A 14,175-nucleotide genomic window follows, 5' to 3' on the forward strand; every position below is an offset into this window, starting at 1 on the left:
TTTTTTTTTTTTAATGATTTTGAGTTTCATTCCATATTGCTCTTACTCTATCTAGGATCTCCTACATAGATCCCCCTTCAAGTGGTTGATAGTGGTAGTTGAGCATCATCTAGTTCTTCTAGTCTCATAGTCATATAGGCTGAGGATCACATTATGTACCAGTCCTTGGTACATGCATCTTTGTTTTTCTTCATTCTTGGTTCTGGATGAGGAGAGACCCAAAGTAGGATGTGGAATAATGTTTTTGTGTAGTATGTTATACCAGTTGAGCTTGATGTCCCCTGTGACCATGGTCCTGAGCTCACAGGTCCAACTACTTGCTCCCTCTGGGCTGTGGCCAAGAAGTGACTGCAACCTGTCCCTTGTCAGCTCTATTATATACCTGGAAATTCTTACAGAACACACAAATACACTTGTAGAAATATTCAAGGCAGACATTCTTTACTAGTAAAGCTAAACTACTGTTTGGTTTTAAGAAGATTCAGGGGATATTTTTGGTTTAAGATTATCTCAGGATAGTAGTTTTGTGGGCTCATCAAGTCTCCATGGCTCCAGAAAATCTGGATTCTATAACATGGGGCCTTTTATATCTGGCTTTCACTTAGCATAATGTTTTCAAGGTTCATTCATGATGTGGTATGTATTAGTACTTTATTTTTATTACTGAATCAAAACCCGTTGTATGGATATTGTTATTAATTGCCTTTGAGTTGGTCCCCAACTCATTGTTACCCCGTGTACGGTAGACCTAAATGTTGTCCATTCCTGTGCCATCTTCATAATTGTTGGTATGCTCAAGTACATTACTGGGTTGAGTGCCTTCCAACCTCGGAGGCTTACCTCCCAGCACTATATTGGACAATATTCCGTTGTGATCAATAGAATTTTCATTGGCTAATTTTCAGAAGTAGCTCTTCAGACCTTTTTCCCTAGTCTGTCTTAGTCTGGAAGCTCTGCTATAATGTGTCTACTATGGGTGACCCTGCTGGTATTTGAAATACTGGTGGCATAACTTCCAGCATCATAGCAACACCACAATATGAGAAATTGACAGATGAGTGGTGGTATATGGATATACCTCATTTTATTTATTAATAAATTGATGGAAATTTGGGTTGTTTTCATAGCGACCCCTCCTTGGGTTTCCAAGGTGGTATCACTACAGAAGTAGATTGCCCAGTCTTCCTTCCTAGGACTGGGTGGTGTTTTACTTCTTAGCTATTATAAATAAAGCTGATGTTGTTCTTAGATGCTGTGGAGGTGGTTCCGACTTGTAGTGACCCTATGTACAACAGAATGAAACATTGCTCAGTCTTGTACCATCACAATCATTTCTGGTTTTTTTTTTTTTTTAATTTTTCTGGTGATAGCTGTATAAACAAATAAACATATATACATTTTTGTTTTTACATTGTGGTTTAGATGAAAATTTACAGAGCAAATTGGCTTTCCATTCAACAATTCATACACATTTTATTTTGTAGCATTCATTGCAGTCACCGCAGTGTTAACAGCATTCTTCCTACTTCCTCCCTGTGTTTACCGTTTCTCTTTGTCCTTATTTCCTATATCTTCCTTCTTAGCTTTATCCCTGGGCAAATGCTGCCCTTTTTGATCTCATATGGTTGATTGTTCTAAGCGCATACCTTTCTGCTATTATTGTTCACTTTATAGGCCTATCATTTGGGTGAAAGTTGAGCCATGGGGATTGAGTTCAGTTCCTGGCTTGAAAGGTGTCTAAGGAGCGTAGTCTCGGGGGGGGTCTACCAGTCTCCCTCAGACCAGTAAGTCTGGTCTTATTTATGATTTTGAGTTTTGTTCCACATATTTCTCCCACTCTATCCAAAACCTTCTATTGTGATACCTTTCAGAGTAGTCAGCAGTGGTAGCTGGGCACCATCTAGTTCTTCTGGTCTCAGTGGACTGGGGTTCAGATGGTCTATTTGTCCTTTGGATTGTTATCTTGAGTCTGATTTTTTTTACTTTTTTTTTGCTCTGGATGAGGTCATTGCTATATTTAAGCCCATTGTTGCAGCCACTGTGCCAGTTCATCTTGTTGAGGGTCTTTGTCTTTTTCACTGATGTGAACATTCATGTATGTTTTTGTGGGGGCATACATTTTCCTTTCTCTTGAGTACACACCTAGAAGTAGAATTACTGGGTCATAGGGTAAATCAGTGTTTAACTGTGAGTTCTTCTGTCACCTGTTTTCAACCCTTCTGTTTTTGGAAAAATCTCAGAATCCAGTGGGCCTACCATTTGGTTATACTTTAAAGAGGGAAAGAAAGGAATCACTAGAAGGTAATTAATACTTTTGTATTGCCATTAACATACTGAGTGATATTAGCCATAAATTGAAGCTTTTAGTACTGTATTACTTTTCTCTCCCAGTGTGTGAAGAGCTGAGATTTCAGGTAATAGTACCATTTCTGTTGCAGATGCATTTCATTAGTGAGGGTTTGGGTTGTTGTTACTAAGAGAAAACTATAGAGGTCAGTGGAGTACATTAGAGAAGTAGTGCAATATGTTTAGCCTCTTATTTTTATTTTTTGCTCCAAAATTGAATTTATGTTTTAAGAACTGTGTTCTGTACAGAGTTTATCCCTAACTGTTTCGGGGCTCTTATAAATTAAAAGTTTCAAATTTATATTTATTTATCATTTAGGGACTGAACTGTGTCACTTTTTATTGATGTCAACTACCAGATAATTATAATAAAAATGTTAATCAAGCACTTAATATGTGTGAGGCACTGTTCTAAGTAAATTTTAAATGAGTTAGCATGAATTAGATCATTTTATATGAAGAAACTGAGGCACAGAGATTTTAAGAAATTTGCCCACAGTTACAGAGTTAATAAATTGCCAGCCAGGCTTTAAACTGAAGCAGTCTGATTAAGAGTTCATGCTCTTTACTGTTTCCCTACACTGCCACTCAAAAGCCAAACCCATTATTGTCAAGTCAATTTTGACTCATACTGACCCTGTAGAACAGGGTAGAACCAAACCAAACCAAATGCACTGCCGTGGAATCAGATCTGACTCATAGCGACCCCCTCCTTGGGTTTCCAAGGCAGTATCACTGCAGAAGTAGACTGCCCAACCTTCCTTCGGAGGAGTGGCTGGTGGGTTTGAACCGCCAGCTTTCTGGTTAGCAGTCATATGCGTTAGGCAGTATGCTACTAGAGCTCCTTAGAACGGGTAGAACTGCCCCATATTGTGGAGAGGCTGGTGCATTCGAACTAGTGACCTTTCACTTAGTAGCAGCCAAGCACTTAACTACTGCTCCATACTACCTTTTTATTTTTTTATTTTGAGGATTCCATACTTTTCTATGTTCTGGAATACTTTGAGTTGGATTGGTGTCAGCTCTTCTCTGAATTTGGTAGAATTTTCCAGTGAAATTATCTGGGCCAGGACATTTTTGTTGTTGTTGGTTTTTATTTTATTTTATTTTGATTTGGGTGAAGATTTACAGAACAAATTCACTTTCCATACAGCAGTTCACATATACATTGTCGCATGTCATTGACCACAATTTACCACAATGCAACAGCTCCCCTCCCTCCCCATAGTTACCTCTTCCCAGTGTCCATCCCTCCATACTCTCCTGCGCCCTGAGCTGTCTCCCTGTGCACAAGCAGCCCTTCCTTCTCCCATGATTGTTCTCTCCAGGGCGTGTGTCTACTTGAGGTAAATGTTTAACTAACATGCCTGTACCTTGTTTGGCTGGAAACCACAGGTGTGGGTTCAATTCCAGACCTGAAGGGCAGCTAGGGGCCATAGTCTCAGTGGTTCCACCAGGCTCTATTGGACCAGCAAACCTGGTCCCCACCTTTTTTTTTCTTTTTGTCTCCAAATGATTTTGAGTTTTATTCCACATTGTTCTCTCTGTCTATGCAGGATCTCCTACATCCCTTCCAAGTGGATGACAGTGGTAGCCGGGCACCATCTAATTCTTCTGGTCTCACAGTTGTACAGGTTGCAGATTGGATGGTGTACCAGTCGCTAGGACTGATTGTTTCCATTAACTTTGGTTTTCTTCTTTCTTTTTGAAGAGGAGAAACCCATTGTTGCATCTAGATGGCAGCTTGCTAGCTTTTAAGATTCCAGTCGCTACTCGCCAAAGTAGGAGGTGGAACAATGTTTTGTCCATAGTACCTTTTAAGTACTATGCAAATATAAAGCTTTGTTTACACTGATGATAGTTATACTCCTGCTGAATTCTCAGCATCTACCCTTAGAGTGAGGAGTCTTCATGGGGCAATGGTTAAGTGTTTGGCTATTAATCAAAAGGTCAGTGGTTTAAACACACCAGCCATTCTGTGGGAGAAAAATGTGACAATCTGCTTCCTTAAAGATTTAAAACCCTGGAAACTCTGTATGACAGTTCTACTCTGTCCTGTAGGGTCTCTTTGAGTTCAAATTGAATCCATGGCAGTGGGTTTGGTTTTTTCACTTGTAGAGTAAATGTCAATGTTGTAAGGGATGGGGGAAATGGGGAGAAAATTTCATGCCCCCAGCTGATGGTTGGGGTTTTACTTATGACCAAAAGTTCTATCTCTGCGCATCATATCACTAACTTTCATTACTAAAGGAATTGGGGAGTTTGTTTTATGTTGCTCATAATTGAAGCTGTAATATCTCACTATTGTTTTGGTCATTAGGTCTTTTTCCCTCTCTCTCACACCCCTTCCTCATTGCTAAGAAGATCCATGGCAAAAATTTGTTAGTTAAAAAATAATATTTTTAAATCCTTCAACAATTGGAAGGGTTCTAGGACTATATGAGCTCAGTATTGGGAATCTGTGTTTAGTTTTAGGTTTTTCCTTTTTGCTTTAGGAAGAGAAGTAGTGTGGAATATTGGGAATTGTTTTGCCTAAAAAAAGTAACCTTAGAAATAAGACATATGGAAGAATATTGGAATACTCTATATGGTTATGACCATTTGAGTTGAATTGGGACTGAATTATAGGGTATTAAAAGATACTGAAGAGAAATAATTGATTCTTCCTTCATTCAATAGTTGCCTCAAATAACAGTGATGGCCATGCAGGAGAAGTACCCAAGTGAGAGAATCTCCCAGGCCAATTCACCAGGTGAGTACAGTTTTCTGCGTTAAATTCTGACCCTTGCTTTGGTATTTTTTTTAAGGGAGATACTGAGTAGACAAGCATTCACTGAATGCTGGTACTAAAAAAAATAGTGGTTGAAACACCCCAAGAAAGCAGTTGCTAGCATAAAGAACAAAAATAACATGAAGCTATATCAAATAGAAAAACAGATCTCTGACGGTATATTTATTAATCTTTGGTCCTACATGGCTTCCAGTTAAGACCGCATGATTGACTGGGAAAGAGAACACATAAAGGATCAGAACAGAATGACTTTGGAACATATTTCTATTTGAAATTAGAAAAACACAGCATAAATTACTTTGTTCTGTGTTGTCTTTATAGTCCTCTGTGTGGGTCAGTCATCTACTAGCCCACAAAGATAAGAATTCTTCTCAGATGCCAACAATCTCTGTTGTGTTTTCACTAGTGACTCAGAAACTTATCTCTGGAATGGATTGACAAGATTTATGAAAGCTCAGTAGATAGACCAAGTGGATATATTAAGTATATATGTTAAATATATATACGTGTACACACTTAGTAGACATATTAAGTAGATATGGTATACTTCAAATAGGAAGTAGTATTTAGAAATACAACTTTTTGAATTCTAGGACATTTATGAAGAAAAGAGTGTATTTTATTCAACTGAAGATATGCTTCATTTAACTTTAAACTTCCAAAGTGCTTTACTCACGTAGACATTTGGTAGATATTTATTGTATCCTCCTAAGCACATAGGGAGCTCTGGTAGCATAGTGGCTAAGGCACTTGACTGCTAACCAGAAGGCTGATGGTTCAAACCCACCAGCCACTCCTCGGAAGGAAGGTTGGGCAATCCTACTTCCGTAGTGATACTGCCTCGGAAACCCAAGGAGGGGTCGCTATGAGTCAGGGCTGACTCGACGGCACATAACAACAACAACAACAAGCACATTGCCTTGCATAGTAGGCACTTGTTAAGCTTTTGCTGAATCATCTCAACATTCAGCAAATATTTGTTAAATATCTGCTATATGCAAGGCACTATCTTATGGCCAGATGACAGTTTCTTATGACAATGATGTTTATAGTACAGGTTGTTAGAATGTAGTAATTATTAACAAAGTTTATTTCCTTTCTCATAATTTTGTATTTCTTTAGTAGTCTCTCATTCACAGTAATAATGGTCTTAATATTTGATAAGGATGTTACTGATAGGCTATAACGTAGCACAAAAAACCTCTGCTTCCAAACTTAAATTTTGAAATAAACACAATATCCTACTGTTGACAAGGGATTCTGACTTACAGTGACCCTATAGGACAGAGTAGAACTGCCCCCATGGGATTTCCAAGGCTGTAAATCTTTATGGAAGCTGATTGCCACATCTTTCTCCCATGGAACAGCTGGCATCAGAAAACTGATTAGTTGGTGGGTTCAAACCACCAACCTTGAGGTTGGCAGCACAGTGCTTAACCACTGCACCACTACGGTTCCTGAAATAAGCCTAAGGCTATATAAATGTACCAAAGCATTTTTATTTTAGCAAATATCTCTTTACAATTGAGGTTACAGAGTGGGTGAATAGAAATATGGTAGTAGTGAAGAATGGAAGATTAGTCATTATGATAAGGAGTGGTTTCCAGTTGGAGACCTGGAGCATGGCAATAGAAGCTTTTAGTCAGTTTTCACTATTTTAAAAGGCCTGGCAAATTGTACACTGATGAATGAGATAAAGCCGTATAGATTCACCATGTGGTCATATTTCCTTCCTTCTGGCTAAAATTACATCAGTTCAGTAACATCAGTTTATCTCATGCTGATCAGTAGTTCTGATTGATTATTGGCTATGTCTTCTATTAAAAATTATTACTGATTCCTGGTAGCATAGTGCCTAAGGCACTCGACTGCTAACCAGAAGGCTGGCGGTTCAAACCCACCAGCCATTCCTTGGAAGGGAGGTTGGGCAATCCTATTTGGAAACCCAAGGAGGGGTCGCTATTAGTTGGGGCCGACTCGACAGCACATAACAACAACTGTGCATATAAAAATTGGGCAAATTCTTTCAAAGCAGGCAGTCTGCAGTCACCCAAAGAATGAAGGGTACTTGAGGGAGGGTTAGTTTGCTCTCAATAGGAAGCAAAAGTAAAGCTAACATAAGGAACAAAAGTAGAAGTAGGTTAAAAAGATGGGAGGAGGCACTCCATTTGTAATAAAGGAATAAGATGGTTTTGTTAACTAGGGTGCCTGAGACCCTGAGCAAGGGTCCTTGCCTTCTACTGTCAGAGAATTGAACAGGTGAGGCAAAATGTGCACAGGAACCAAGGCTTATTAAAAAGACAGAGGAGAGGGGAGGGGCTCATGAGGGAGAGATGGAAAAGGACTCTGGCTTACTCTAGCCCCCGGTCTTTCTCTGAACAAGAGGATTTCTTAGGCTTACGAAGGGCCTTCGGCAGGAAAGAGGCATCATCTTTATTCATGAAATGGATGGGGTTTTGAGGTTCACGTTACGCATGTGTGATGTCTCTGGACCCAAGTTTGGGCCCCAGCGAAAGATTCTTGTTCTTGCCTGCCTCTGGTGGAAGGTCACTTAGTCAGTCACGTTGACCTTTACTGTGCATGCTCTGCACCTCATAGTTGTCTAATGACAGACTTAAAAAACGGTCGGAGGTTTATTAGCATTTTATAACTAGTTGGGCTTGTTGTTATGTGCCATTGAGTTGGACCCGACTCATAGCTACCCCTCCTTGGGTTTCTGAGGCGGTATCACTACGGAAGTAGATTGCCCAACCTTCCTAGGGCCTTTAATTTGCAGCCTCTTTTATCTCACCCAAACCCCTGGCTTGCCAACTAATCAGTTTTCTCATGCCAGCAGCTAGAACTATGGAATGGTCTGCACGTAGGCTTAAATTTGAAGGATATTGATTCAGGGGCTTATTTGGCCTGGATAGCCCAGTTCCCTGCCTATTTCAATTTGTATTCAAATACCATTTGCCTCCCACTAGATTAAAGAATCTATAGAACCGTATTTTAAAATTTCAGCTCAAACTCTTGATTGCCTTTTTTTGGGGGGGGCTTCCATGGATTGTCAGCTACAAAGTAGAAATCTAATTCTAGTTTTTTAAAAATTAATTTGAATTGAAGCCTTTGCCAGTATGTTAGTAAGTGAATTGAGTATTTACTGAATACTTCTTACCTATCAACCTTCGAAGATAAAAAGCTAATAAAGTCAAATATATCTCATCAGTCTTTTTTTTGTTTTGTTTTATTTGCTCAGAAATTTTAGCTGTTTCTTTTAATTGCCCTCAAGATAAAATCTTAAGCTCTTCACATTGGGTTTTAAAACTCACTTTGATCTGAATTCACCCTGCTCATTGAAGGTACCCTAGTTTAGTCAAATGGTTGTTTTCAACAAGGGACTAGTCCACTTGTTATCCACCAGCCACTCTTGGGAAGGAAGATGGGCCAATCTACTTCCGTAGAGATACTGCCTTGGAAACCTAAGGAGGGGTTGCTATGAGTCGGGGCCGACTCGACGGCACATAACAACAACAGTCCACTTGTTATCTTAGGGGGCATTGGGAAATTTATGGAGTATTTTCTGGTTGTTAGATGATGGTGGGGTAGGATGAGGGTTGTTTCTGGCGTTTAGTGGGTGTAGTCCATCCTGTAGTCTATGGACTATACATTGAAGAATTGTCATACCCAGAATGCCAGAAGCACCCATTGAGAAGTCCTGCAAGAGGACAGAATGTGAGTGTTGGAATCAGAAAGACCTGGGTTCAAATCTCAGCTCTTTCCACTGTAAAATGTGGGTGGTAATACCTACTTTTCAATAAGTAGGTGGATGAATCTTGTTTGTAAAGGGATGTGACTTCTAGGTTTTAATAAATGATAGCTGCTGTTCAATAGTACTGCTTTCTGTCCTGGTACTCCTGGATTCTGTCTTTGAATATTCTCATATTTTCATGCTATTTCTACTTAAAATTAACTAGTTCAGAGTAGCTGAAATACAGTCATGGGAGAAGGAGGTAGGGTGCTACTATTCTCATAAATTTAAGAGTGATTTTTTTTTTCTAAATGATTTCATGGGGTTATATTAACTTGTCCACACTAAAGATGAGAAATGCCACTTGTTTCAGGTTCCAGTGTGATTCAGAAGGGTAGTTCCCTGGGGACTGAATGGCAGACCCCTGTTATCTCAGAGGCCTTTCGGAGCCGCTTCAGCCGCTGTTCAAGTGTAGCTGACAGTGGGGACACAGCCATTGGCACATCATGCTCAGATATTGCAGAGGGTAAGTTTGGATTAATGTTTTGATTACTAATATGTGTTGTCATTTCCAGATTGTGTTCCAGGTGTATTGTCACTTCTAGATTATGTTATTTTCAGAATATTCATAAAGTCAGTTCATTCTTTCAAGAAATCTACTTGATTTGTTCTTCATCTTCTCACATCTAGTTTATTCCTCTCAGTTTCCCATTTGTCCTATCTGAAACAGCTTTCTAATAGTTTTTTTTTTTTTTGGCCTCAAGTCTTTTCCTCTGCTGCCAGATTAATTTTGCTAAAAGCTTAATTTCATAATTTCTCTTTCCTGCAAATCCTCAGTTGTTGCCATTATTTGAAGGGTAAAAATCAGAGGCTTTTTTTTTTTTTCCAGTGTCTTATTGTGATTTGGGTGAAAGTTTATAGAGCAAATTCATTTTCCATACAACTGTTCATACACATTTTGTTCCATGACATTGACTGCCATCCCCACAAGGTACCAGCTCTCTTCCCACTTCCTCCCTATGGCTACCTTTTCCCTATGTTCTTTCCATGCATTCCTGCCTGCTGAGCTATCTCCATATGTAAATACTGTTCTGATCTCCCATGGTTGATTGTTCTGCACCTACCTGGTTCACCCTATGCACCTGTCTGTTATTTTGCTAGAAGCCACAGTAGTAAGTTAAGTTCCAGGCCTGAAGGGTGACTAGGGGCCAAGTTTCAGAGGTTTTACCAATCTCTATCAGACTAATAAGCCTGATTTTGAGTTTTGTTCCACATTTTTCTCCCAGTCCATCCAAACCAAAAGAAAAAAACCAAAAACTCCTCACTGCCATTGAGTCGAATCCGATATAATAACAACCCCTCCTTGGGTTTCCAAGGTGATATCTGTACAGAAGTAGATTGCCCAACCTTCCTTCTGAGGAGTGGCTGGTAGGTTTGAACCTCTAGCTTTCTGGTTAGCAGTCAAATGCCTTAGGCACTACGCCACCAGAGCTCCCTCACTCTATCCAGGATCTCCTATTTTGATCCCTTTCTGAGTGGTTGACAATGGTAGCCAGGCATCATCTAGTTCTTCTGGTCTCAGGGTCATGTAGGCTGAGGTTCACATGGTTCACTGGTACCTTGGACTAATTATTTCTGTGTGTCATTGGTTTTCTTCATTCTTCTTTGCTCTAGATGAGAAGAGACCAACTGTTGCATTTTAAACAGTTGCTTTCAAGTTTTTAAGACCCCAGTTGCTACTCACCAAAGTAGGATGTAGAACAATAATTTGTATAGTATGTTATGTCAGCGTAGTGCCTAAGGAAGGTTGGGCAATCCTACTTCCATAGTGATACTGCCTTGGAAACCCAAGGAGGGGTCGCTATGAGTCGGGGCCAACTCGATGGCACATAACAACAACAACAGTGCCTAAGGCACTTGACTGCTAACCAGAAGGCTGGTGGTTCAAACCCACCAGCCACTCATCAAAAGGAAGGTTGAGCAATCTACTTCTGTAGTGATACTGCCTCAGAAACCCAAGGAGGGATCGCTATGAGTCAGGTTCGACTTGATGGCACATTATAACAACAACATGTTTCATCAGTTGAGCTTGATGTCCCCTGCGGCCATGATCCCAAGCTCAAGAGGCCTCACTTGTTTTGTGATCTGGCCCTACCCTACCCATTGAAGCATATTACCTACTGTCAGCAGGGAACTTTGTTCCAACCAGGTATGTTGTCTTACTATGCTATAAAAGTACAGAACTTTTTTTTCTTTCTTTTTTTTTTACCAGACTCTTTTCATTCCTTCTTTAAACTGGGCCATATGTCTAATTCCTACCTCCTCTTACCCCTCCCTGCTATGCTGATCTTATTCAGGATCTAGTGAAGTGTCCCACAGGGGTTTCCCCATTCCTTCCACCCTTTACTGATCTCCTTCTCTTTGCAATCTTGCATCTTCATTGTCTCTGCTCCTTTTTTTGCGCTTAATTAAATAAGAACAGCCATTCCCAAGCATATTTTGTTTTTCCAGTTAGATTGTAAGTTCCTAGAGGGCAGAAGACCTAATGATAATAATTAATTACTGTTATTAAAGACTTTGTAATGGGTATTATGCTAAATTTTTTCTCTATTATTTCATTAATTCTCATAAGAACCCTATGAAATACTTTGTTATTACCATTTACAGAACAGATTTCATAGTGAGTGAATGACTTGATTAAAGGCACAAAACTAGTAACCTTGGCAGATGTTGTCGATCAAAGAACATAGCAACTCTATACCCACTAGGATGGCTATAATCAAAAAGATAATAAGTGCTGGCAAGTATGTAGAGAAATTGGAACCTTAACACATTGAGTTTTGTTGTACATTTTTCTCCCAGTCTATCCAAACTGAAAAAATAAAATGAATGGTAATGAAATTGGTGAAGCTGCTTTGGAAAATAGTTGGTAGTTCTTTATAAGACCATAGGAGCTCTGGTGGTGTAGTGCCTAAGACATTTTCACTGCTGACCAGAAGGCTGGTGGTTCAAACCTAACAGCCACTCCTCTGAAGGAATACTGGGCAATCTACATAGAGATACCACCTCAGGAACCTGAGGAGGGGTTACTATGAGTAGGAACTGACTTGATGGCAGTGAGTTTTTATAAGACCATATGACCCAACAATTTTACTCATAGATACATACTCAAGAGAAGTATACTTGCTTCCGCACAAAACTTGTACATGAATGTTCATAGTAGTATTACTTATAATAGTCAAAAAGTGGTAGTAACCCTGATGTCCATCAACTGATGAATGGATGAATAAAATGTGATAGATCGATAAAATTAAATACTGCTCAGCAGTAAAAAGAAAGAAAATACTAGTATGTGTTGCAAACTATCTGAACCTTAAAAATGTTATTTAAAAAAAAAAGTGAATAAAGCCCGATACAAAAGACCACATATTATATGATTCCATTCATATGAAATGCCCAGCATAAGCAAATCTACAGAGACAGAAAATAGATAATTGATTGCCTAGAACTTGAGAGGTTGGGAGATAGTGAGGATTGACTGCTAAAGAGTATAGGATGTCTTTTTGGGATGCTGAAAGTATTGTAAAATTGATTGTGGTGATGGTTATGCAACTCTGAATATATTAAAAGCCATTGAATTTTATACTTCAAGTGAGTAAATTGTGGTATGTGAATTAAATCTCCATAAAGCTGTTTTTTTTTTTTTTTTTTTTTAAGATAATTTAGAAAAGTTAGAGAAACATGAATGAAGGAAAAAAATACCTGCTAATAATATTGACTCCTAGACACCTGGGACTTAATTTTAATTGTTTGACAGCTGTATGTATATGAGGGTGGTGATTAGTAAATACTAAGTAGAATTAATTTGAGATGTTGTTGTTGTTGTTGTTATGTGCCGTCGAGTCGACCCCCGACTCATAGCGACCCCTCCTTGGGTTTCCGAGGCAGTATCACTATGGAAGTAGGATTGCCCAACCTTCCTTCCGAGGAGTGGCTGGTGGGTTTGAACCGCCAGCCTTCTGGTTAGCAGTCAAGTGTTTTAGCCACTATGCTGCCATAGCTCCTAAATTTGAGATAGATAACAAAAAAAAAAAACCGTACTCAACTGCCGTCAAGTCAATTCTGACTCATAGTAACCCCCATTGGGTTTCCAAGGCTGTAAATCTCTATAGAAGCAGATTCCCTCATCTTTCTTTTGTGGAGCAGCTGGTGAGTTTAAATCGCCAGCCTATTGGTTAGCCAAATTCCTTAACCACTATACCACCAAAGTTCTTTTTGAAGTAGATAGGGCTTCAAAAGTCACTTAATCCAGCCCCTTCTTTTTGCTGGTGAATAACAAAAATTCCTTAAGGAATTCAGTAATTTGCCTAATGTCGCATAGCTAGTTACCAGAATTTGGTCTTCTGACTATATTCTTTCCATTCTTTATGTAATCAAAAGTCTTTCTGTCCCTGTAAAAAGTTGAATTAGCAAAAGTTGTGTGATATGTTTATGACAACAACCAAAAAGGACCAAAAAACAAACAAGTAAAACTGCTGAGGCTGCTTTTGTACAACCAAATACTTCATGGGATTTGGTTCCTTGGTTTGGAGGTTTTGTTGTTTGTTACTAGGTGCTGTCAAGTTGGCTCTGATTCATAGCAGGCCTATGTACAACAGAACAAAACACTGCCTGGTCTCGTGTCAGTCTCACAGTCCTTGCACTACCTGAGCCCATCATTGTTGCCACTGTGTCAGTCCATCTCATTGAGGTCCTTCGCCTTTTCTCTCACCCTCCACTTTACCAAGCATGATAGCCTTCTCCAGGGAATGGTCCCTTTTGACAGCATGACCAAAGTAAGTGAGATGAAGTCTGGACATTCTCACTTCCAAGGAGCATTCTGGCTACACTTCTTCCATGATAGATTTGTTCATTCTTTTGGCAGTCTGGTACTTTCAGTAGTCTTCTCCAACACCACAACTCAAAAGCATCAATTCGTCTTCGGTCTTGTTCATTGTCCAGCTTTCACATGCATATGAGGCGATTGAAAATACCGTGGCTTAGGTTAGGCGTACCATAGTCTTCAAGGAAACATCTTTGCTCTTCAGCACTTGAAAGGGGTCTTTTGCTGCAGATTTTCCCAGTGCAATACATGATTTAATGTCATTGCTGTTTCCATTGGTGTTGATTGTAGAAGCAAGTAATAGGAAATCTTTAACAATTTCAATCTTTTCTCCATTTATTGTGATGCTGCTTATTGGTCCAGTTGTGAGGATTTTTGTTTTCATTATGTTGAGATGTAATCCATACTGCAGACTGAAGTCTTTAC

General features: G+C 39.4%; 1 protein-coding gene across 1 annotated transcript in view; it reads left to right on the top strand.

Moving 5' to 3' along the window:
• Positions 1-5,043: 5,043 nt before the first annotated feature.
• Positions 5,044-14,175, top strand: part of CEP85 (centrosomal protein 85) — a 39,997-nt gene continuing 30,865 nt past the window's right edge. Inside the window, exons 1-2 of the mRNA XM_007935765.1 lie at positions 5,044-5,098; positions 9,241-9,393. Coding sequence (XP_007933956.1) covers positions 5,044-5,098; positions 9,241-9,393 — 208 coding nt within the window. The remainder of the gene's footprint in view (positions 5,099-9,240; positions 9,394-14,175) is intronic.

This window comes from Orycteropus afer, unplaced genomic scaffold (genome assembly GCF_000298275.1).
Source record: "Orycteropus afer afer isolate SDZICR_OR568_19922 unplaced genomic scaffold, OryAfe1.0 scaffold00031, whole genome shotgun sequence".
In the NCBI taxonomy this organism is placed as follows: domain Eukaryota; kingdom Metazoa; phylum Chordata; class Mammalia; order Tubulidentata; family Orycteropodidae; genus Orycteropus; species Orycteropus afer.